Source organism: Melanotaenia boesemani, chromosome 1 (assembly GCF_017639745.1).
Source record: "Melanotaenia boesemani isolate fMelBoe1 chromosome 1, fMelBoe1.pri, whole genome shotgun sequence".
Classification (NCBI taxonomy): domain Eukaryota; kingdom Metazoa; phylum Chordata; class Actinopteri; order Atheriniformes; family Melanotaeniidae; genus Melanotaenia; species Melanotaenia boesemani.
Genome location: NC_055682.1, coordinates 2,288,934 through 2,314,272, shown reverse-complemented (window position 1 = coordinate 2,314,272; position 25,339 = coordinate 2,288,934). Strand labels below are relative to the sequence as shown.

Genomic DNA, 25,339 nt, shown 5'->3' with positions numbered 1-25,339 from the left:
GTATCCCCATGACCCTGAATGCCTCATGCACTATACCTCCGTTAGTCATTCCAGGTGTCTTTTCTAAAGCAGCTGCTCAGTCTGCTCTCTCAGGATCTCACAGGGCCGGATTAACGGCAGCAAAGAGGTTCATAAGAACGCTGTGATCTTTTGGACTTTTCCACAGTAAAGAGTTTCAGGGTTAAATGAAGAAACTGGAAGTTTGAGCTTGTGTTTGTGGTAAAGCCGACAGGATGCAGCTGCACACATCATCTGTTTATAGAACAGTTTCTCAAATGATAGAGATGTTATTTACCAATACGCCTGTTCTGGACAAGTCTGGAGGGGAAGTCGACATGAGGGGACATCTTCAACGTTCAACGCAGTGTTCCACGGAGTGTTTAGTGAAAAGGTTTGACATGAATTTAGTCAGAGATTATTCACATTTAACATGTTTAAAATATGTTCTTTTAAAATATTTTAAATTAGACTCCACCAAGGCTGCCCTGTGCTTCATGTCTTTTAGGGACATTATTTCTAGGACCAGTTAGGTGGTGGGTGGATCCGGTTTGGAGGCCTCAGGATTGGGTCTCTGCTCTTTGCAGATGATGTGGTTCTGTTGACTTCATCAGGCCGGGATCTTCAGCTCTCACTGGGTTGAGTGTGAAGCGGCTGGGATGAAAATCAGCACCTTCAAATCCGAGACCATGGTCCTCAGCTGGGAAAAGGGTGGAGTGCCCACTCCGGGTCGGGAATGAGGACACTGCTCAACAATAGGAAGTGGGTGTGTTTCTAAAAATATTAAACACATCTTTTCTTTGGATTTAATTTTCTAGGAGCTGTATGATCAACCCTGACGAACCGTGATCAGAACAGAAAACATCTCCAGACCGAGAGGCCGTCATCATGGGCTTCAACTGTTCAAAACCTCAGAGAAAGGAGAGGTTTGAACATCCTGAGGTATCCCCCTTCATGAGGGCCAGAACCGTGACCAGGCCTGTAGCAGATAAACAGACTGAGACTGAAGGAGGCGTCACCAAAGAAACACAAACAGAGGAGGGAAACCTGTGGATGGAGTCCAGAGCCGTGATCAGGTTTGATATGCAGACTAAACCTCTGCAAGTCCTAGATACTCCATGGACTCCTACAGAGCTCTACAACTGGTTAAAGGAGGCCCCTGATCCTTTTACTAAACCCATATACTTCCATAAGCATCTGCATCTCTTCTGCATGGCATATGAACCTCGTCCTGCTCAAGTCAGAAGCTTGTTGGAGTTGGCTTATAACTCCAAGTGGGAAAAGGTGGAGAAAGACTTTTGTGTTCCAGGAGCAGACACCGATGCTGACTGGCTGGATGCTGATGCCATGGCAACATGGCTGAAGACCGTCTGCTTGGCCTCTGTTAGCACCACTGCCATGAGCGACCCAGGTTTCTTTGCTAGAATATATTGTAATCAGGAACCAAAGGAATCAGTGACACATTTCATCTCCCGTTTTCAAGAAATGAAGGACTCTGCCTGGGGGGAGGCTTATGCTACCTTCGCCACTTCGTTTCTCATGAACAGCTTACAGTCCCACGTAGCAGAGTTGTTCAAACTCAAGGTTATTTGCTGGGAATCGCTCAGCCTTGTACAAGCCATTTCCACGTTAAAAGCAATGGACTCTAAAGGCATGTTTGAGTCAAAGAGAAAGACCCTGGGTCTGATTAATGATCACTGGGCTGCTCTGGAGGATTTCAGCATTGAGGAGCTGCCAGCCCCGACCTTTAACAGTCGTCCCCGGAGGGCTAAGAGGAGAGGGCGGTGCTATCACTGCGGCAAGTTCGGACACTGGATCAGAGAGTGCAGAGCTGTTACTCAGCAACAACCCCACCCTGCTTTAGGCTGGCAGTACCTGGACTGAAGCCGAAGAGGCTGGAGCTTCGAAGGGAGACCCTACTTCCCATGAGCTCCCAACCGTGTGTGTGTGTGTGTGGTTTTTGTTAGAGAATAAAATAAAAGAACATGAAAAATAAGGACTTGGTAAAAAGCTTTGAATAGTTTTAAATGCTTGTCTTTTAGATCTTTAGGTAAACAGATTTGAGGGCATCTGTGGAGCTCACCCCTGTACATATGTATAAGCATTTAAATCTGTACTGATGTGTGAAATCAACTGTAAACTTTCAATGATAAATCAAATAAAGCAACTACCAAACATGGTTACTCATCATCATCATCATCATCATCGTTGTCGTCATGAGTAGAAGTTGGACTTTATTCATGTATGAAAAGAGAAAAACTGAATTTTACAATAACTCTTGTAACTCCTGATAATAGCGGAAGCAGTGAGTTAAATTCATGAAGGAAACACTGAGTTTGGTGTGCAGGGTCAGCAGCGTGGGCGGACTCAGCAAGGATTTGGTTTTACTTACTTTTTGGAAAATCACTGATGCAAAGATATGATGTGGGAAGATTAATCAAAACAAGTGAACCTCCTCAGACTTCAGTGAAATCTGTCTTTATAGGCTGGATTGTAGTTGAAAAGTTCAGCAGGTGTGTGTGGAAGGTTTCTGTTCAGCACAGGAGCTGGTCTAATGCCGTCCTACGTGCAGGACGTTGGTCCTGTCATCAACCCACCCCTCCCTTATCTTCACGGGCAGATGAAACAGTCCAAGCTCCTTCTCTACTTTCACAGAGCAGTTCATGCTTGTGGGCAGAGTGATGTGTCATTTCCCAGATCAGCCTGGCACATCCTCACACCCTCCTCACGGCTCGCTGCTCCCTTTACTTAACTCACACTAGTTGTATACAGATTGGATGAGCAAATAAAAGATATATTTGCAAAATGTTACCTGTAAGAGTAACAGTATTACTTCATTAACATACCATGGGTAGTTAAATCGTTCACATTTGTCTCCACAGATGCAGCTCATGCTGCGTCTGAAGTCTTATTTATCAGGAGACTCCGAGTGTTAAAGCACTGTCCAGGTAAAAACCGACGAGATGAACCAGAAAAGCTTTATCACCAGGTACAGTAAAGATAATTTTACAGTGCAAGGAATTAGTTGTTCCATATATATATATTCTACCAGAGGCTTGGGAGCTTGAGGGTTCTGTGCAGTATCTTTGCTGTTCCTAGGACTGCACTCTTCTGGACCGAGATGTCTGAGGTTTGTCCTGGGATCTGCTGTAGCCACTCTTCCAGTTTGGGGGTTCCTGCCCTGAGTGCTCCGATGACTATGGGCACCACTGTTACCTTCACTTTCCAGGCCTTCTCAAGTTCTTCTTTCAGGCCTTGGTCTTTCTCCAGTTTCTCATGTTCCTTTTTCCTGATGTTGCAATTGCTTGGTATTGCGATGTCAACCACCAGCCCCGTAAAAAGTCTACTCTCAGTGGCAGGGTAATAATAATAATAATTATTATTTTATATACATATATATATATATATATATATATGTATATATATACACACACACACACACACACACACACGTATACACACACAGCCAGGCCTTGGGTATCAAATCATATATATATAAAAAAAAACACAAATGTAAGAATAAAGTATAATTATATATGAAAATAAACATGTAAAAATGTCTTAAAGAATGTAAAAATAATTTTCATTCTTTTCTTTTTTCTGTCAAAAACATGATGTTATTATATAAACTATTAAGCGATTTTTTAAAAAAATATTTTTTTAACCGCTGTCGCTCAGCTTGGCCCTGCTCTGCCTGCTAGCTTCTATTTTACGACGCTATCTCAAACCTGACGGCAGCTGGTTGCCATACCAACCACCAACATGGCAGCTGCATCGCAGCTCCCCGGCGGTGGAGCGGATTTAACGAGCAACCTGGAGGGTTCGGCAGCGGATGGAGATGTCGGGACGCCACCGGCGGCCGCGCGGGAAAAACCGGTGTGTCTGGTGGTCCTGGGTATGGCGGGCTCCGGGAAAACCACCTTCGTCCAGGTGAGCTCGTGACAATGCGTGCGGCTAACAGAAGCTAACTGCGTGAATAATGCTATGGTGTCGGATGGTTTAGCATGTGACTGTGTTTCATTTGATTCCGGTTCTACGCGGCTCCGTCTCTTTCCTGAAGCACCCACAGCAGTCTGTCGCGGTTGGAACATTTCACGGATTTATTGGAGGGCTTTTTTATTTCATTTTTTTTTATTTTTGCTGGTTATTTGCTATTGCTGTTATTGCTGTTAGCATCGGTCCGTCTAGGTAAAAGTCTTCACTCAGTCTCTACATGCTCCTCTCCTTTCATTACCTCCTGTTCTTCTGTCCCAGTCTTTCCAGAGAAGATCCACCTGTGCAGGTGTGAAATGTAAACATGGATAACATTTCATAAAGATGTTTTCTTGTGTGTTGGTCTGTACTTTCTTCTTCTATGACAGATGGATGTAGAACATCCTCCTGCTCAGTGACATCATGTCAGGTGCGTTTTGTGTTCTGACCTCATTGTGTGTCTTGCAGAGGCTGACGGCTCATCTTCACTTCCTGAAATCTCCACCGTACGTCATTAACCTGGACCCCGCCGTCCACGAGGTTCCCTTTCCTGCCAACATCGGTGAGGCCCAGGCTGTGTCCGAATGTCCGCCCTACTCCCTCACCCCTCCTTCACTACGTAGGGCTGCACTACATAGTGACTCATTCTCTTGGCAATTAGGACACAAAGCTGCCTATTTTTTCGTCACCGCAAACCACGTGACTACCGCCGTCACCACGGCAACCACAACCCGCGTCAAGATGTCATTCCAATCCAATCCAAAGTTGCGTGTAATTCTTTTTTCATTATGTTGTATTTTAGTCTTTGTTTGCTTACAGGTAATTTCGCGTAGCTCAATTTTTTCGCCTCCTTGCGCCTTGTTGAGCTTCTGCCCGCAATGCATTGTGGTCTATATTGACCCGTCTAGTGGCCATCGATGCTCACTATTTGTCAGGATGCATTGTGGGTAATTTTAAGTGCCCTACTTTTTTCACTCCGAAAAAATGGCGTGACCCCTATACAGGGCACTCTGTAGGGAGCAGGGTGCACATTCGTCCAGTCTCTTTGCTGGACATCACTTTAACAGAGCACTGCTTCTTCTACCGTTGAACTCTGCTAACGGGTCCAGCTGTTTTGTCCCCACTGCTCTCCGTAGCTTCAGTCTGTCCTCTCGTCTGCAGACATCAGAGACACGGTGAACTACAAAGAAGTGATGAAGCAGTACGGCCTCGGACCCAACGGCGGCATCGTGACATCACTCAACCTGTTTGCGACACGCTTTGATCAGGTGACTCTGATGTGATGTTTGATGTCTTAGACACTTTACATGAAGTTGGCATCTTCATTTCATCCTGAAGAACCCCTGGAAACAAAATCCAGTTTTTATTTTACTTTGTTTTTAATCAAAATGCAGTTTGTTTAAATTGTTTAATTCAATGAAATCTCCCCTCCCCCCATCATCATCACCAACAGCAGCAGCAGGGTCATCATCATCATCATGATGCTTATCGGTGCTACAACTGAGGCTACGTCCACATGAACATTTGTCTTTTTCCTGCTGCATTCCTCCCATAAACAATAATAAAATAAAAAACCACGTCCACATGACACTGCAGATATGAGCGAAACGTCGTCAGAGTAACAGATCCAGCCTCCTCCCAGAGGTCGTGTCGGCCAACCAAAATGCTGACAAAAAATCTAAAAAATAGTCGCTTCTAGTAAATCCAGATTTGTGGAGCATTTTAAACGTTAGCCACGCTCCCGCTGATGCAGGTAAACCCGTGGAGCGTTTTAAACGTTAGCCACGCTCCCGCTGATGCAGGTAAACCCGTGGAGCGTTTTAAACGTTAGCCACGCTCCCGCTGATGCAGGTAAACCCGTGGAGCGTTTTAAACGTTAGCCACGCTCCCGCTGATGCAGGTAAACCTGTGGAGCGTTTTAAACGTTAGCCACGCTCCCGCTGATGCAGGTAAACCTGTGGAGCGTTTTAAACGTTAGCCACGCTCCCGCTGATGCAGGTAAACCCGTGGAGCGTTTTAAACGTTAGCCACGCTCCCGCTGATGCAGGTAAACCCGTGGAGCGTTTTAAACGTTAGCCACGCTCTCGCTGATGCAGGTAAACCCGTGGAGCGTTTTAAACGTTAGCCACGCTCCCGCTGATGCAGGTAAACCTGTGGAGCGTTTTAAACGTTAGCCACGCTCCCGCTGACGCAGGTAAACCCGTGGAGCGTTTTAAATGTTAGCCACGCTCTCGCTGATGCAGGTAAACCTGTGGAGTGTTTTAAACGTTAGCCACGCTCTCGCTGATGCAGGTAAAGCTGTGGAGTGTTTTAAACGTTAGCCACGCTCCCGCTGATGCAGGTAAACCCGTGGAGCGTTTTAAACGTTAGCCACGCTCCAGCTGATGCAGGTAAACCCGCGGAGCGTTTTAAACGTTAGCCACGCTCCCGCTGATGCAGGTAAACCCGTGGAGCGTTTTAAACGTTAGCCACGCTCCCGCTGATGCAGGTAAACCTGTGGAGCGTTTTAAACGTTAGCCACGCTCCCGCTGATGCAGGTAAACCTGTGGAGCGTTTTAAACGTTAGCCACGCTCCCGCTGATGCAGGTAAACCTGTGGAGCGTTTTAAACGTTAGCCACGCTCCCGCTGATGCAGGTAAACCTGTGGAGCGTTTTAAACGTTAGCCACGCTCCCGCTGATGCAGGTAAACCCGGGGAGCGTTTTAAACGTTAGCCACGCTCCCGCTGATGCAGGTAAACCCGTGGAGCGTTTTAAACGTTAGCCACGCTCCCGCTGATGCAGGTAAACCTGTGGAGTGTTTTAAACGTTAGCCACGCTCCCGCTGATGCAGGTAAACCCGTGGAGCGTTTTAAACGTTAGCCACGCTCCCGCTGATGCAGGTAAACCTGTGGAGCGTTTTAAACGTTAGCCACGCTCCCGCTGATGCAGGTAAACCCGTGGAGCGTTTTAAACGTTAGCCACGCTCCCGCTGATGCAGGTAAACCCGGGGAGCGTTTTAAACGTTAGCCACGCTCCCGCTGATGCAGGTAAACCCGTGGAGCGTTTTAAACGTTAGCCACGCTCCCGCTGATGCAGGTAAACCTGTGGAGTGTTTTAAACGTTAGCCACGCTCCCGCTGATGCAGGTAAACCCGTGGAGCGTTTTAAACGTTAGCCACGCTCCCGCTGATGCAGGTAAACCTGTGGAGCGTTTTAAACGTTAGCCACGCTCTCGCTGATGCAGGTAAACCCGTGGAGCGTTTTAAACGTTAGCCACGCTCCCGCTGATGCAGGTAAACCTGTGGAGCGTTTTAAACGTTAGCCACGCTCCCGCTGATGCAGGTAAACCCGTGGAGCGTTTTAAACGTTAGCCACGCTCTCGCTGATGCAGGTAAACCTGTGGAGTGTTTTAAACGTTAGCCACGCTCTCGCTGATGCAGGTAAAGCTGTGGAGTGTTTTAAACGTTAGCCACGCTCCCGCTGATGCAGGTAAACCCGTGGAGCGTTTTAAACGTTAGCCACGCTCCAGCTGATGCAGGTAAACCCGCGGAGCGTTTTAAACGTTAGCCACGCTCCCGCTGATGCAGGTAAACCTGTGGAGCGTTTTAAACGTTAGCCACGCTCCCGCTGATGCAGGTAAACCCGTGGAGCGTTTTAAACGTTAGCCACGCTCCCGCTGATGCAGGTAAACCCGTGGAGCGTTTTAAACGTTAGCCACGCTCCCGCTGATGCAGGTAAACCTGTGGAGTGTTTTAAACGTTAGCCACGCTCCCGCTGATGCAGGTAAACCTGTGGAGCGTTTTAAACGTTAGCCACGCTCCCGCTGATGCAGGTAAACCTGTGGAGCGTTTTAAACGTTAGCCACGCTCCCGCTGATGCAGGTAAACCCGGGGAGCGTTTTAAACGTTAGCCACGCTCCCGCTGATGCAGGTAAACCCGTGGAGCGTTTTAAACGTTAGCCACGCTCCCGCTGATGCAGGTAAACCTGTGGAGCGTTTTAAACGTTAGCCACGCTCCCGCTGATGCAGGTAAACCCGTGGAGCGTTTTAAACGTTAGCCACGCTCCCGCTGATGCAGGTAAACCTGTGGAGCGTTTTAAACGTTAGCCACGCTCCCGCTGATGCAGGTAAACCCGTGGAGCGTTTTAAACGTTAGCCACGCTCCCGCTGATGCAGGTAAACCTGTGGAGCGTTTTAAACGTTAGCCACGCTCCCGCTGATGCAGGTAAACCTGTGGAGCGTTTTAAACGTTAGCCACGCTCCCGCTGATGCAGGTAAACCCGTGGAGCGTTTTAAACGTTAGCCACGCTCCCGCTGATGCAGGTAAACCTGTGGAGCGTTTTAAACGTTAGCCACGCTCCCGCTGATGCAGGTAAACCTGTGGAGCGTTTTAAACGTTAGCCACGCTCCCGCTGATGCAGGTAAACCCGTGGAGCGTTTTAAACGTTAGCCACGCTCCCGCTGATGGAGGTAAACCTGTGGAGCGTTTTAAACGTTAGCCACGCTCTCGCTGATGCAGGTAAACCTGTGGAGCAGAGTCCTTAACTCAGAAACTAGGTTTGTTTTCATGCATGCGTACATGTGAAAGGAAAAATGAAACTCAGAACCTACAATGACAGTAAATCTAGCTGCATATTAAATGTTAAAGTTTAATGTGGGAACTGTGTGTGTTTTCTTCAGGTGATGCAGTTCATTGAGAAGAAGCAGCAGAATCACCGGTCAGTCCTGTAGACACGAATCCTCTTTCACTTCAGATACTGTTTTGTTTTCTTTTGACGTTTTTAATAGAAGAAAAGAAAAGTCACCTTCTGAGGAATGAATCTGATTTCACTTCAACCGCTTTGCACTCTGTTGTATGTTTACTTGTATTTTAGTTTTTTGGATGGTGTTTGTATTCTGTCTTCTTACCTGAGTTGGAGCTACAGATGAAAGTTAGCATTCTTTGCTATATTAGCATGTTTACATCAAGCTAATTTGGACTGATGTTCATAAACCTGCTCTGTCCCAATCAAATAAAGAAATAACTCAAATAAAAAAAGAATAAAAAAGATTTTTTTCTGTAAATTTGTCTCCACCTGCAGGTACGTCCTGATCGACACTCCGGGTCAGATCGAAGTCTTCACCTGGTCTGCGTCTGGCACCATCATCACCGAGGCGCTGGTGGGTCGGCTCGCTCGGCGGTCATCTGTCGTTGGATATGAAGCATGTGTGTTCATAGTCGGTGTGTTTGTGTGTCTCAGGCGTCGTCCTTCCCCTGTGTGGTGATCTATGTGATGGACACGTCTCGCAGCGTCAACCCCGTCACCTTCATGTCCAACATGCTGTACGCCTGCAGGTATTTGGAAATCGTTCTGGTGAAGCCATAAATCTGAGCTCCCAAATGAACGTTTCATCACTGCTGTGAGCTTCCTGAATATTCTCTAGACCGCTGTGCAACACTGGACCTGTTTACATGAAGTAAAAACTCTGATGTATTTTAGACTTTGGATAAGGGATGGATATTAACGGATGATGTAATGTGGGCGTCGGTCACTGTGATGTCACTTTCAATGGTGTGTTTGAGTAATTTCAGGTGAACTCACCTCGACTGATGTCTGTCTTCCAGTATCCTCTATAAGACCAAGCTGCCGTTCATCGTGGTCATGAACAAGGTGATGTCATCGTCTCTTTCACCGCGCTGTTCCAGGAGGAGGAGATAGCCGTTACCTGTTGTTTACTCGCTAAATCCTGAGTTTAAATCCTTTATTTTAAAGTTGGGTAGAAATGCCGTGGCTTTTATCTAAAGCTTTTATATTTGACCCTTTTCTGGTTGAGAATATTTACTTTTCATTTCATAATGTATTTGTAATTTGATTTAATGTGTACGTGTGCCGGTTTATTTGCCCATTGGGGACAAATAAAGGAATGTTTGATTGTTTGCTATGTTTGTTTATGTGTTGTTGTTGACTGTTTCTCGTGTTGGTTTGTAGACTGACATCATCGACCACAGCTTTGCAGTGGAGTGGATGCAGGACTTTGAGGTCTTCCAAGATGCTCTGAACCAGGAGACTTCATATGTGAGCAACCTGACTCGGTCCATGAGCCTGGTTCTGGATGAGTTCTACACCAACCTGAGGGTAAGATGGCTGCCGCAGAGCAGGGATGGCGGTTCATTACCAGATCAGCAGCTTTGGTGGTGCATTTAGGAAATACTTAGACCGGATCAGACTGGTTTGCCAGCGCTAGTTACCATGGTAACTACCGGTAATTACCAGCTCAGACTGGTAAACCAGAACTTCCTGGTGTGTGGATGGTGAAAGCAGCTGGGACTGGGCGGGGACGAACGAGCACTGTGATTGGCTAGAGTGTGTAAAGAGGCGGGTCTTGGAGGAATTTATTATTCCTCAGTGTTGCCAGCTACAAATACAACTTTGTGGGTGTATTTAGCGAGTTTTCAGACCCTCTAGCGAGTTTTTCTGGTGTTATTTGAGACTTTTGGAGACGGAGGTGAATGAAGGGAGTTTATCTTCCCAACGAGGAGCGGTGCTGTGCAGACCCTCTCATACGAGGCTTGGTCTTCTCGCAGCAGCAGCTGCTGCATTCACACGACGTTCACCTCTGTTTCATGACCAGGCTGGAAATGAAACGTAAAAGGACCACTGTGCTCCTCTTAAAAAAAAGTTAGTCTGGAGCCCTGAAAAGGCCAAGGCCATTAATGACAAGGTGATGGAACTTGGCGCTCGACAACCAGCCTTTTTCTGTCGTCGAGAACCCAGGTTTTAGTAAGTTAATAGAATATTTTGAGCCACGTTACACCCTTCCAAACCGACGCTTCTTCTCTTCCCTTCTCTCCTGGCCCTCAATGACATCGTTGCCACACACATCCACCGCTTGATAAACAAGAACGGTCTCCATGTACGTTTTAGCACAGACACGGACGTTCGATGTCAGTCCGGTCAGCATGCTAAGCTTGACGGCTCAGTGGTTGGCTCAAGATTTCAACATGCAAAAAGCATGTTGAAAAAAAAGTTTTTTTTTAATCATGCAGTCAGAGCATTCACAGTTCTGTGAACCTTTTTGAGGAAGCACTTTATTTTGTTAATTTGATTTGACACAGTTTGTCAGTACATTTAACTTCATATTCGAATCCAAATAACTTTGGAGATAAACCAAACATCTGCTACACAAATCTGAAGGGATGCACTTTGTTGAATGGAATTGTCTTTTGCTGCTGTTATTTACAGCAAATGGCCACATTTATGTGCTATGACATGAAAAAAATGAACATTTAAAGAGCCCAACCTTTTTGATTGCTGTTAGAAATAAGCCAGAGCTACTTAAATATCAGTTTTTCATCACTGCATCAGCACAAACTGCAGATAATACTATAAACATAAAATATGAACTTATTGGTATCAGCCAGGACAAGCAGAAAATGATCGGTTATTGGCATTGGTTGAAGTTTTTCATATCGTGCATCACTAGTGAGGAGGGAACGAACTCGGACATGTGTTCGGAGGAGATCAAAGTCCTGGAGACCCTCGGTTTACAGTCGGACTGTACATCGCTTCGTTGGTCCGAACCAGGAGACCCTCGGTTTACAGTCGGACCATAGATCGCTTCGTTGGTCCGAACCAAGGGACCCTCGGTTTACAGTCAGACTGTAGATTGCTTCGTTGGTCCGAACCAGGAGACCCTCGGTTTACAGTCGGACCATAAATCGCTTCGTTGGTCCGAACCGAGGGACCCTCGGTTTACAGTCAGACTGTAGATTGCTTCGTTGGTCCGAACCAGGAGACCCTTGGTTTACAGTCGGACCATAGATCGCTTCGTTGGTCCGAACCAAGGGACCCTCGGTTTACAGTCGGACCATAGATCGCTTCATTGGTCCGAACCAAGGGACCCTCGGTTTACAGTCAGACTGTAGATTGCTTCGTTGGTCCGAACCAGGAGACCCTCGGTTTACAGTCGGACCATAGATCGCTTCGTTGGTCCGAACCAGGAGACCCTCGGTTTACAGTCGGACCGTAGATCGCTTCGTTGGTCCGAACCAGGAGACCCTCGGTTTACAGTCGGACCATAGAACCCTTCGTTGGTCCGAACCAAGGGACCCTCGGTTTACAGTCAGACTGTAGATTGCTTCGTTGGTCCGAACCAAGAGACCTTCGGTTTACAGTCGGACCATAGATCGCTTCGTTGGTCCGAACCAAGGGACCCTCGGTTTACAGTCAGACTGTAGATTGCTTCGTTGGTCCGAACCAGGAGACCCTCGGTTTACAGTCGGACCATAGATCGCTTCGTTGGTCCGAACCAAGGGACCCTCGGTTTACAGTCGGACCGTAGATCGCTTCATTGGTCCGAACCAAGGGACCCTCGGTTTACAGTCGGACCGTAGATCGCTTCATTGGTCCGAACCAGGAGACCCTCGGTTTACAGTCAGACTGTAGATTGCTTCGTTGGTCCGAACCAGGAGACCCTCGGTTTACAGTCGGACCATAGATCGCTTCGTTGGTCCGAACCAAGGGACCCTCGGTTTACAGTCGGACCATAGATCGCTTCATTGGTCCGAACCAAGGGACCCTCGGTTTACAGTCGGACCGTAGATCGCTTCGTTGGTCCGAACCAAGGGACCCTCGGTTTACAGTCGGACCGTAGATCGCTTCGTTGGTCCGAACCAGGAGACCCTCGGTTTACAGTCGGACCGTAGATCGCTTCGTTGGTCTGAACCAGGAGACCCTCGGTTTACAGTCAGACTGTAGATTGCTTCGTTGGTCCGAACCAGGAGACCCTCGGTTTACAGTCGGACCGTAGATCGCTTCGTTGGTCCGAACCAAGGGACCCTCGGTTTACAGTCGGACCATAGATCGCTTCGTTGGTCCGAACCAGGAGACCCTCGGTTTACAGTCGGACCATAGATCGCTTCGTTGGTCCGAACCAGGAGACCCTCGGTTTACAGTCGGACCGTAGATCGCTTCGTTGGTCCGAACCAAGGGACCCTCGGTTTACAGTCGGACCATAGATCGCTTCGTTGGTCCGAACCAGGAGACCCTCGGTTTACAGTCGGACCATAGATCGCTTCGTTGGTCCGAACCAGGAGACCCTCGGTTTACAGTCAGACTGTAGATTGCTTCGTTGGTCCGAACCAGGAGACCCTCGGTTTACAGTCGGACCATAGATCGCTTCGTTAGTCCGAACCAAGGGACCCTCGGTTTACATTCGGACCATAGATCGCTTCATTGGTCCGAACCAAGGGACCCTCGGTTTACAGTCGGACCGTAGATCGCTTCGTTGGTCCGAACCAAGGGACCCTCGGTTTACAGTCGGACCGTAGATCGCTTCGTTGGTCCGAACCAGGAGACCCTCGGTTTACAGTCGGACCGTAGATTGCTTCGTTGGTCCGAACCAGGAGACCCTCGGTTTACAGTCGGACCGTAGATCGCTTCGTTGGTCCGAACCAAGGGACCCTCGGTTTACAGTCGGACCGTAGATCCCTTCATTGGTCCGAACCAAGGGACCCTCGGTTTACAGTCGGACCGTAGATCGCTTCGTTGGTCCGAACCAGGAGACCCTCGGTTTACAGTCGAACCGTAGATCGCTTTGTTGGTCTGAACCAGGAGACCCTCGGTTTACAGTCGGACCGTAGATGGCTTTGTTGGTCCAAACCAGGACACCCCTGGTTTACAGTCAGACTGTAGATCGCGTCGTTGGTCCGAACCAGGAGACCCTCGGTTTACAGTCGAACCGTAGATCGCTTTGTTGGTCTGAACCAGGAGACCCTCGGTTTACAGTCGGACCGTAGATCGCTTCGTTGGTCCAAACCAGGACACCCCTGGTTTACAGTCAGACTGTAGATCGCGTCGTTGGTCTGAACCAGGAGACCCTCGGTTTACAGTCGAACCGTAGATCGCTTCATTGGTCTGAACCAGGAGACCCTCGGTTTACAGTCGGACCGTAGATCGCTTCGTTGGTCCGAACCAGGAGACCCTCGGTTTACAGTTGGACCGTAGATCGCTTCGTTGGTCTGAACCAGGAGACCCTCGGTTTACAGTCAGACTGTAGATTGCTTCGTTGGTCCGAACCAGGAGACCCTCGGTTTACAGTCGGACCGTAGATCGCTTCGTTGGTCCGAACCAAGGGACCCTCGGTTTACAGTCGGACCATAGATCGCTTCGTTGGTCCGAACCAGGAGACCCTCGGTTTACAGTCGGACCATAGATCGCTTTGTTGGTCTGAACCAGGAGACCCTCGGTTTACAGTCGGACCGTAGATGGCTTTGTTGGTCCAAACCAGGACACCCCTGGTTTACAGTCAGACTGTAGATCGCGTCGTTGGTCCGAACCAGGAGACCCTCGGTTTACAGTCGAACCGTAGATCGCTTTGTTGGTCTGAACCAGGAGACCCTCGGTTTACAGTCGGACCGTAGATCGCTTCGTTGGTCCAAACCAGGACACCCCTGGTTTACAGTCAGACTGTAGATCGCGTCGTTGGTCTGAACCAGGAGACCCTCGGTTTACAGTCGAACCGTAGATCGCTTCATTGGTCTGAACCAGGAGACCCTCAGTTTACAGTCGGACCGTAGATCGCTTCGTTGGTCCGAACCAGGAGACCCTCGGTTTACAGTTGGACCGTAGATCGCTTCGTTGGTCCGAACCAGGAGACCCTCGGTTTACAGTCGGACCGTAGATCGCTTCGTTGGTCCGAACCAGGAGACCCTCGGTTTACAGTCGGACCGTAGATGGCTTCGTTGGTCCGAACCAGGAGACCCTCGGTTTACAGTCGGACCAGTGTTTTTCTTCTTCGGTTTGAAGCAGAATCTGAATGCACGTTCACACTGCTCCAAATGAACCAGACTATAGGTGTGTCCCAATTCAGGGTCTGCACACTTCTAAGTGCGCAGACTACGTAGGCTACAGAGTGTCCTCCGTAGTCTACACACTTCGAAGTCTGCTTAACGTTCGTGAAATGGGACAGCCTACCTAGTCTACAAGAATTTCCCATAGCAACAACACAGGACGTTTAATCACTTAAACCTCAGAAATCACTCGTAGGAAACGTCAGTAGACGCTGAACACGGAGCGGCAACACCGACAGTTAAAAAAAAAAAAAAACGGTTTGAGGCTCTGTTGTTTTCCAGCCGGTACACACTTAATTAACCCCTTAAAAGTATTGAAGTTTTAAAATATTCTTTGTTGGCTTTAAAAGATTTGTTCACCCCCTGTAAATCAATCATCAGAAGGAAGAGTGTTCAAAAATCCACATAGCCAGTGACGTTTTTTGCTGCTTTATCTGCCGCTGCGTTTCCTCTGGCTTGCCTGTCCTGGCTTTTCGTGTGCGCTCTGACTTTAACAACTGCTACTTCTGTGGGTTCTAAGAGAGCCTGTGCCAAGTCCTTCATGAGTTTGGCATGTTTATTGGTTTGTGAGTGGATGTCAGATATCCACCTTTTTCCCACTGTGGAAGTTCCATATGTACAGCATTTACAATGTAAGCAGAATCTGAAAAAATATTCACTCTTCTATGTTTTGCATATTTTAAGGCTGCAATGATAGCTTTTAGTTCAGCTTTTTGTGCTGACTTGTGTTCATCTGTAATGATTTCAGCTAGGACAGTTTCAAACTGTCCTTCTTTTCTCTGTGTATTTACATCTTGGACCACTGCAAATCCGGCCCTTAACTCCCCCTGTGCGCCCCTAAAACAACAACCATCTGTAAAGAGTGAGAGATCAGGATCAGAAAGAGGTGTGGCATACAGGCCAGGGCGAAAAGATGAAAGAGAGATAACTCTGGGCACACAGTCATGTGATTCTCCATCAGGGAAGGCCTCAGCAGCATTAGAACGGGTGCTCTCAAAGGTGATATGGGGCTGACACACAATGCGGGAAATTTTTGTGTGTCTGAGAGGAGAGAGAGTGAAAGCAGAAGAGTCCAACAAAGCTCTAACTCCATGAGGAGTGTGTACAGTGAGAGGATGACACTGAACCACAGGAGCAGACTTCACCAGTAGAGCAGCGACAGCTGCAGTTGCGGTGACACAAGTTGGCTGTCGGACCTCCATGGGGTCAAGTGTGACACTGTCATAACGAAGGATATTGCGTGATCCCTCCTTAAGTTGATATAAGACAGAATGAGCATGTTTTCCTGACAATGAGGTGTCCAAGTGAAAAGGTAAGGAGTAGTCAGGTCTGGCCAATGCAGCCGCAGAGGCCAGATCCTTGTTTGAGGGAAATGAAGGCTTCCTCAGCTGTAGTAGTCCATGAGAGTGTGGCTTTAAGATTACGGTGACCAGCCTCTGTGACCATGTCTCTGAGAGGACTGGTGCGCTCCGTGTATGAGGGGATATGATTTTTGCTATATCCCACTAAGCCAAGAAAAGAAAGCATGTCCTGAACAGTAAGAGGTTTGTTAGCATGAAGAATGGCATTTCTGTGATCAGGAGAGACAGTCAGATTCTGGCCAGAAATAAGACGTCCTAAAAACAGAACTTCAGGTCTGCAAAACTGCATTTTATCTTTTGAAACTTTGAAGCCACCATCTGCCAGTTTCTGTAGCAGGGACATGGTGAGGTTAAGACAGCTTGTCATATCCGTTCCAGCCACTAGGAGGTCATCTACGTACTGTAAGAGAGTGGTACCTGGAGGAATATCCAAGTCCTCTAGAAAAGTTCTGAGACATTGGTTAAAGATCCCAGGGCTCAGAACCCAGCCCTGAGGAAGAACACGATAAGTGTATTGCTGTCCTTCGAAGGTGAAAGCAAAGAGAGGTTGAACTGATGGGTGGAGAGGAATGTGAAAGAAAGCATTCTTCAGATCAATGACAGAGAAAAACTGGAACTGGGAGGTGATGGAGTTCAGGCAGGTATAAGGATTAGGGACTGCAGGTGGTTTGGTTTTGGTTATCTGGTTAATGAGTCTGAGGTCATGTGCCATTCTGAAAATGTCAGTTCCTGGTTTGGGGACAGGGAGAATAGGAGTGTTCCAGGGAGAAGAGGTAGGATAAATAACCTGTTTAGCTTTAAGATCAGCAATGACAGGTCTCAATCCAGCCATAGCTTTTTCAGAAATGGGATATTGAGCTCGAAAGACAGGTTTGGGGGACTCATAGTTGAAGGTGACAGGAGACACTTTCATAGGGGTCCCCACATCACCAGGCCCCTCAGCCCACAGGGAAGAGGGCAGAGTGGAGCAAAGGAAATCTTTATGTGGATGGTCAGTTTTTTCACAGCCATGCTGTCTGTCCAAAAGAAGAGTTTCAGGTGTAGCTTTGTCCTGAGTGAGGGAACAGATTTTGTACAGTAAAGTGGAGGGAGAAAACAAAACCTGGGGCAGCTGAGTGTTTACCCAGTCAGAAGCATCTGAGGCCTGCTTACACATAGGGCCTAAATCTTTAGCAGAATGAGCAGGACTGACTGCCAGAGTGACATGAGGTGCTGCAGAAGGAGACATTTCATAAAAGGATAACTGTTCAGGGGTTAAATCAATTAAAGCAGCCACACCTTGGGGGCCCAAAACAATGCCAGAGCCAGACAGGTCCCAGGTCCCCACAGCCTCATCTGTCCATCTGTGATAATAATCAGTGCTGGTGTCCCAGCGATCATATAACATAGTACAGTGAGGAGGGTCAGGAGGGGGGCCGTAGGGAGCATGGTGATGGATCCAGGGGGACCATTGAGCATACAGGGTGAGCAGTGACTGTGGTGAAGGTGTGAGGTCATCCAAAAGAAGCCAGAATATACGTGCATGTTCAGTTTGCATGCTGGGTGCAGAAGCAGGAGGGGTGGAAAGAAGCCATTGTCCATGTGAGGCAGAATGAATGAGACCAGAGTTGCAGTCCACTATATTTCCATTAGGGAATCTGACAGTCACTCCATCTGGAGAACAAAGAATTTCTGCTCTCAGCTTAGTGAGGATGTCTCTGCCCATCAGTGGGACTGGGCAGTGTGGAGAGGAAACATAGCAATGTTCAAAATGATATCCAGCTGCCTCGGTGGGGAGAGAAGCAGTTAGTGGCAGATATCAGTGGACCGAAGTTCAGGTGAAACAGAGGTTAAAGTGGACCATTTTGCCCCTGAATCTACCAAGCAAGTCACAAACTTTCCACCCACTCTGTCGGTCATCATGGGCTTTGCCTCCTCCCCCATGACTGGATAGGTTCCTTGTGGGCACCCCTATTCGCGGTCTTCCCCCGTCCCTGTTCCAGGAGGCGGTGCTGCAGAAGCATAGGGTGCCTGATGTGGGAGTGGCTGAAGGAAGGGACACTCCCTCTGCCAGTGTTCAGTCTGTCCACAACTGTAACAACCCTGACGCCCAGATCCACCCCTTCTCCGCCCACCCCGCCTAGTACAGCCCCCATTGGACCGTCCCTGAAAGCTACCCCGCCCTCTGGGAGGGCCAGAGTAGGTTGGATAATAGGACTGATGCATAGCTGGGGGAGGGGCCTGTGGAGCTACAGTCACCGGGGCCTGAAGTGGAGGAGTAGGGGGCGTGGCTACCATCTGTTTTTTAGCTTCTTTGGTCTTTTTGTCCTTATTAACTTCCTCTCTAAGTTTAGCAAGCTGTAGTTTAAGCACAGTGACTTCTATGTCTTCTTTCTGATGTTGCTGGTCCTTCTGCTTTTTGTCATACTGATTAAGATGATGCTTAGCAAACATGCAATAACGCTCAAAAGCTTCTGAAGGGAAAAGGTCAGGCTGGTCCCCTAATTTGTCCTCACCCTCAATAGGGAGGCCAGGCTCAAACGCCTGCTTAAACCATGAACAGTGGACCTCACTACAGCTGGGGTGATGCCCCACCCTGTCAGTGTATGTAGTAATGCATCTCAGTACATAGTCCTCTGGTGTCTCTTTGTCATCTTTCTGGAAAGTCATTTTAGCTACATCACCCACAGGAGGGGGAAATGTTCTGTCAAGTGCAGCTGACCATGCAGTAGCATAAGGTCCCAAAGGGGTGTCATTAGGATGAGTAAAAGTTCCTGCCAAGTAATCAAGTTCCCTGAGAGTCAGAGTGGATGTACAAGAGGCAACCATCCCTCGCACATCTCCCAGAGCCAATTGAGTCCCTGCAGTAAGAGAAATCATTTTGTTCCACCACATCAGTCCCCCAGAAGTGAGAGCAGGTAACTTAGAAGTAAGAGAATGCATATCTGTCAAAGAATAAGGCTTGTAAACTGAGCCTCCAGCTTGGTGTTGCATCAGAGGAAAATTTCCTCCAAGTCGCTGTGGCATGTTCTGAAAGTATGGTGGGCCCAATTGTGGCTCGGTGAGAGAGCTCTGCGGTTCCACTGAAGAAATGTTTTCTGTGCTTTTAAAAGTAATCAAGTCAGAAGTGGCCATGCTGGCAGAGGGAGCGGGGTCCCAAGAAGGATGCCACGAAGAAGTGGAGTCATGAGTAACCTGTTGGTGGCTCTGTCTAGAAATGTCCTCCATCTGCTGCAGAAAGGGGTTCGTGCTGGCTTTTACTGGAGTGGCACTCAAAACTCCTGCCACTGTCATAGAAAATGTTCCGTCTGAACCAGAAAGTGGTTCAGTCTGGGAGCAAGACGTGTGCTCAGTCTCCTGAGGGTGGTCTATAAGCTGACTAGTAACATTCCTTCTGCTAGAACTGTCCCTCTTATCCTGCTCCATTGATGTAGAATGGAGAAGTCCTGCAGGACTCAGTGATGGATACAAGGTAGTATGAGAAGTCAAAGAGTCTGCCCAAGCCTCCTCACAATCCAAAAATCCTCCTTTTACATTAAGGATGGGCGCCTGAAGAGCAGGGCTTGGAGAGGTCTGATAAGGAGGTGGACCAGGACGGGAGGGAGAAAAGCTCGACCCCCCGTGTCTGCTACGCTGGTGTCGCTGAAGTGCATACAATGCTGTTGCAGTAATATAGATATGATGAATAAAAGCTCTCCAATTCTCGGCTTCTTCAAATTTTTTCTTCTTCTTACCCTTATTAATCCTACTCGCATTTTCCATGTCTTTCTTAACAACCTCATTAGCTCCTTCTGCCTCAGATCCTGCACATTTTAACCATATCAAAACTTTCCGAGGGTCAGGGTTTACCACATTCACCTGGCTTGTCTGCATTTTAGTCACACAATCTGACCAAAAAGAATCAAACTCTTTTTCTTTGCCTGCAATGCCTGACTGGGCTTGATTTTTTACACGAGTTAAAAAGTTATCTTTCTTGCCCTCCGCAGGAGGGACTTGCTCTGCTGAAATAGACATGTTATAAAATATGGACTCTGATGTATGTGAATGGATCTTGTCCCCGGGTTTGCTACCTTCACACCACCTGCGAGATCACAGATCAACCTACTTCACCAGACCACTGGCTTATGTTAACACCGCTAGGTTTCCACCAGTGCGATGCTTCAGTCAAAATGTTCACTCAGCGTCCGGTGTGATATTCGCAAAACCCGGTTTTAATTCTCCACACAACAGAAGTCAACAATCAATACAGTTTTCCCCACAGAGCAGAAAAATTTATCCAGTAAAAGTTCTGCTGTCTCAATCCCCTACTGTCCGGAATTAAATGAAGACAGCGGAGAGTTTTTTTTTTTTTTTTTTTTTTTAAAACACTTAAAGCTCTGTGTTTAAAAGCCTCCCCACAATACAATTCTCCCACAATGCAGAAATATCACAATGCCACATGCAAAATCAGCATAGCAAAATCAATGAAGTTCTCAATGGAAAAATGTCACAATGTCACATGCAAAATTACCATAGCAAAATCACTAAAGCTTTGAATACACTCACAATGCAGAAATATTACACTGCTGTAGACAAAATACCATAGGAAAATCACTAAAGCTCTGAATACACTCACAATGCAAAAATGCCACAACGCTGCAGGCAAAAATCACCACAGAAAAATCTCTAAAGCTCTAATAACACTCACAATGCAAAGATATCACAATACAGTATGTAAAATACCATAGCAAAATAAGTGAAGCTCTGATTTACACTCACAATGCAGAAATATCACAATGCTTTAAGCAAAATCACCACAGCTTCTCAAAACACTTCTGAAAACACTCACAATGCAAAAATATCACAATGCTTTAAGCAAAATCACCACAGCTTCTGAGCTGCTGCTGTCCTGTTCTAGAATAGGACAGCGCAATCCCACACTTTTAGGTTATTATCTTCAGTTGCTCTATGTTCTGTGTATCAAAGCCACCACAGTTTGCTCTACATACAATTTATTTATATATATATATATTTTTTCTTCCCCACAATTATTGTTGTAATTATATATCTATCTTAATATTTATATTTGGATTCATAAATTATTATTCATAAGACATTAGACAAACATAAAACATACAACGGGGTACCCCAAAACTAGAAAGGGACTGGAACCCTTTTTACTCACAGGAGGACTGAAACCTCCTGCAGTGAGGACTGGCACCTCACTTTTACAGGGACTGAAACCCTGTTTACTTGTAGGGGACTGGCACCCCTATCCTTAAAGGGACTGAAATACCCTTTTTACTCACAGGAGGACTCTAACCTCCTGCGGTGAGGACTGGCACCTCACTTTTACAGGGACTGAAACCCTGTTTACTTGTAGGGGACTGGCACCCCTATCCTTAAAGGGACTGAAATACCCTTTTTACTCACAGGAGGACTCCAACCTCCTGCGGTGAGGACTGGCACCTCACTTTTACAGGGACTGAAACCCTGTTTACTTGTAGGGGACTGGCACCCCTATCCTTAAAGGGACTGAAATACCCTTTAACTTTTTACCATATAATGAATTGCTTTCCTACAGACTGGCTTTTTACTCACCAGAGTGAGGGTTCAGGATGTCTGATAAATTTGGTTAAAATCAATCTGCAGTATTCAGTACATTAAGTACAATAGGTTACTGCTTACCTTTGTTGTGGTGGGCCCAGACTCAGACAACCCGAATCCTGCTCTGGATGCTCTCCGTTGCCGTTCTTAGTGGATCACGTCGTGGGTCACCAATTGAAGTTTTAAAATATTCTTTGTTGGCTTTAAAAGATTTGTTCACCACCTGTAAATCAATCATCAGAAGGAAGAGTGTTCAAAAATCCACATTTTTAAAAGAAGGCAAAAATACCAGAGTTTGAGTAGAATTGACAATTCTTTGTTAAGCCAGTAATAAGAAAACAATACATATCTTCTCGAGAAGGAGGCCTGTTAGCTTAGCTTCTGATCACTAATACACAAAGTGTCGGGACCCTTCGGTTCAGCCAAAAGACCCGCCTAACTAAATTATCCTCCTCATTTATAGTGATACAAAGCATTGTGGCTATGTGCGTGCATGTGGTGCGCATTCATGTGAATGTGTATTTTGCAAGGTGGTCCATCCTTCTTCCGGGAATTTGATTCCTCCAGGTCCTTCGTCTGAGATGCGTCAGAGCTGAAAGGAAAAAGATACTATGCTCTGCTTCACTATCTTTTTCTGCCCTTCTACTGACTCCCTTGTACTTTTTCTCACAATATTCACACAAAGGCTATTCTTTTAATGATTTCTGAGTTACTGGGAAATTCCGTTCTGCTAGGAGTGAATAGATAAGCAAAGAGATACAAAAATATTTACGATTTACTCCCTAGTGGCCATCTAGAACATTGTCAAGGCCGCTAATGGTCAGCTGTTTTCTCAGTATTGAACTCAGTAACCTTATATGAGTTTATGTGAATACACTATCTGTAACCTGCAAAGCAATGATGACAATTAAGCTGTAGTTCTATTAAAAGCAAAGCCTAATGCACGTTACTAAAATCTAAGGATAAAATGTAAATGAATAAATGAATAAGAATGCTTAAATGAGTAAATGAATAATAAATGAGTAAATGAATCAAAATGCTTATAAAATATTTGCAACAGTATCTGAATATCAAATATTACCGAATTTTAATGTCACCCTTTAACAAACATGCTTTAAATGTACTTGGTTTTGTAACGTTTATACTAAAGTGTAGTTAAAAAAACGAACTTTTTTTTAAAATAAAACTTTATTTAAACTTAATAAGACTCTTGTGAGGTTGCTGATTCGCCACCGTCCTGTGCGCAACGAATTATGGGAGAAAAGAGGCCGCGAAGGATGCATCACCAGCATCCTTCGTTTGAGGCCAAACAAAGTGCGGATTCGAAGGGTGGATTCGGAGGGTCCTTCAAATTCTGTGAATTGGGACAGTACTTCGCGCACCGCGATGACGTATGTGGCCGACGAATCCGCACTTCGAAGTGTGCAGACCCTGAATTGGGACACACCTTATCTGTGGAAGTGGACCAAACACAACCAGTGTGAATGTTTTTTTTGTTTTTTTTTTAATTTCAGCCAGACGTGTATTTTTGCTGCGTGTTGCGGTCACATGATCAGAACCATAGTTTGGACCAATAAATCTTCTTGTCTTCCTGTCGCAGGTGGTGGGCGTGTCGGCAGTGACAGGAAGTGGCCTGGACGAGCTGTTTGTTCAGGTGGAAGATGCTGCCAAGGAGTACGAGAGGTGAGATCTCCAGCCAGCTCTGCATCGCTGTTCCTGCTGTTTTGGTTTTTTTCTTTCTGACCTCAACCTCCTGCCTCCTCAGGGATTATCGGCCCGAATATGAAAGACTCCGCAAACAGCTGGTGAGCGTTTTCTTGTGCTGGGATTCTGTTTGTCCTCAAGTTGTCTGTGTTTGACCGGACTTCCTGTCCACCAGGCGGAGACGCAGAGCAGGAAGCAGCAGGAGCAGCTGGAGCGGCTCAGGAAAGACCTGGGAGCCGTGAACATGACCAGCGCGCCGCCTTCAGGTGCGCTGTTCGATGCTCCCGCCGCACCAAACCCTCGTTTTTTTTAGTCCGCTAACCTTCTGATCACTTCTTGTCCACAGAGGACGCCGACATCGCGGGACCCAGCGACTTCATCATGACACGCGGTAACCCTGACGACGGCGAGGAAGAGGAGGAGGACAGCGACACAGATGACATCGACCACAACGGTGAGAGAAGAATTTCACAACTTATTAGAAAAATAGCCAAATCATTTGGAGAATGTAAAGTAAAAAAAGTTCAATAAATAAATAAACATGAAATAATCGGTGGATGTGTTTGTTTAAAAACTGAAAGTTTGTTTTTGATTCAGATTTTTCCGATTTTATAATGTGTCTCATCCTTTTTATTCCCCCTCACTGAGCTTGTTTGGTTCTGGTCCGTCTTCTGATCGGATCGATAAATGAACTTGAAACATTGATCGTTCAGATCCGACGGAGCGTCCCAACACGCTTCATTGGTGGGAAAAAAGGCTGTTTTCTGAATTAATGAGGTAATAAAAGAACAAAACTGAAGCAACAAGCCGACGAGCAGAGGTCTTCATCTGCTTTTTTAACAACTCTTTTCTTTAGCTGTTAGAATATCTCGTCAGGAAAGTAGAAAAAAATACTCATTAGTTCAGTAAATGACATCAGAGTCCAAAACAATAAAAAGTCCAATCTTGGTTTTCAGCTGCGGAGGAGAGCAAAGAGAAGGACGCCTTCGGGAACTTCCTGAAGGAGAGAAAGGAAGTGGTTCGGGCCCGAAACAGGAAGTGTGTGGTGCCTGATGTTCCCTGACCCCCAGACCTCTGATCCCGAACCTCTGGTCCCGGACCTCTGGTCCCGGACTGGGACGAAGTGAACTGTTGTGGAAGCCATTCACCTCTGCAGGGTACAGACTATCTCCTGAAGCAGAACCTGTCTGTGTTGAACTGACCTATCAGTGACCCCCGACCTCTGACCCCTCCCACTCATCAGAGCAGCTGATTGGCTGCTTCTGCCCTGACTGAAAATTCTATTTTTATAAAAGAAGTCTCCTGTTTGCTCCGTGTGGACTGTAGTTAGTGAAACACTGAAAAGATTCCTGAGCTGCAGAATAACGACGAGCTTTAGGTTCAGATCTGGATCTGGATCTGGATCAGACCTCTTCTGTTCTCACTGTTAGAACACAAACTGGATTTTTGCTGCCAGTGGAAGTCTGCAGGTGTTCACGTGGTTCTGTTGGGACTCTGGTTTTTGTCATTTCTCAGTCCAGCTTCGGCTCGGATCAGAACCTGGTCCCGGTAGAACAGAGGGACTGGAAACAGGAGGTCTCAACATCCACAGGTGTCCAGAATCTTCTCTGACACCAGTTTTGGTTTGAAGTTGTTCCAGATAGATTCGTCTTCTCATCCTAAATAATTTACTTCACTTTTTTGTTAGCGCAACTTTTTCTTTTTGTAAAATGGCTTGTTGTTACCTTTCCTGCAGTTTGGTGTAAAACTCGTCGCATTTCCTCCTGATCAATAAAGGTTCACTGAACCGGGATGAGGGAACTAAACCTCTCCATCACTGGGGAGGAGCACCATCAGTCTTGTGCTCCTATGTTTACGTACTCTGGCAGAATATGTGCCAGATTCAGTTGTTTTGGGTCATTTTTCAGAGAATATGAATGATAAAACTAAAA

At 46.8% G+C, this 25,339-nt stretch overlaps 2 protein-coding genes and 1 long non-coding RNA gene across 4 annotated transcripts in view; 2 read left to right on the top strand and 1 right to left on the bottom strand.

Annotated features, from left to right (window-relative positions):
- The window catches only part of LOC121645428, a 13,518-nt gene extending 11,261 nt beyond the window's left edge, over nucleotides 1-2,257 (top strand). Inside the window, exon 2 of one of the 2 annotated variants that reach the window (XM_041993888.1) lies at nucleotides 856-2,257. In XM_041993888.1, the coding sequence (XP_041849822.1) occupies nucleotides 886-1,881 (996 nt within the window). In that variant the 5' untranslated portion in view covers nucleotides 856-885 and the 3' untranslated portion in view covers nucleotides 1,882-2,257. Of the gene's footprint in view, nucleotides 1-815 lie in introns of both variants that reach the window. The other variant, XM_041993879.1, reaches the window with a different exon arrangement.
- The window catches only part of LOC121645612, an 18,027-nt gene extending 2,448 nt beyond the window's left edge, over nucleotides 1-15,579 (bottom strand). The window contains exons 1-3 of the long non-coding RNA XR_006011459.1: nucleotides 15,502-15,579; nucleotides 4,936-4,943; nucleotides 3,714-3,718 (exon numbers count right to left, since the gene is read on the bottom strand). This is a non-coding gene — a long non-coding RNA (uncharacterized LOC121645612). The remainder of the gene's footprint in view (nucleotides 1-3,713; nucleotides 3,719-4,935; nucleotides 4,944-15,501) is intronic.
- gpn1 (GPN-loop GTPase 1) lies at nucleotides 3,730-25,339 on the top strand. Its single transcript, XM_041993835.1, has 13 exons — nucleotides 3,730-3,927; nucleotides 4,438-4,531; nucleotides 5,131-5,237; nucleotides 8,628-8,665; nucleotides 9,029-9,107; nucleotides 9,188-9,282; nucleotides 9,553-9,598; nucleotides 9,917-10,063; nucleotides 23,305-23,387; nucleotides 23,470-23,509; nucleotides 23,584-23,674; nucleotides 23,755-23,862; nucleotides 24,365-25,339. Exons 1-13 carry the CDS (start codon nucleotides 3,760-3,762, stop codon nucleotides 24,469-24,471), a joined length of 1,203 nt encoding a protein of 400 aa, XP_041849769.1. The 5' UTR covers nucleotides 3,730-3,759; the 3' UTR covers nucleotides 24,472-25,339.

Coding starts and splice junctions, on each gene's coding strand:
- gpn1 (XM_041993835.1), top strand. CDS start 3,760: ATGGCAGCTGCATCGCAGCTCCCCGGCGGTGGAGCGGATTTAACGAGC. Junction 8,666..9,028: donor AAGAAGCAGCAGAATCACCG/GTCAGTCCTGTA, acceptor CTCCACCTGCAG/GTACGTCCTGATCGACACTC. Junction 9,108..9,187: donor CCATCATCACCGAGGCGCTG/GTGGGTCGGCTC, acceptor TGTGTGTCTCAG/GCGTCGTCCTTCCCCTGTGT.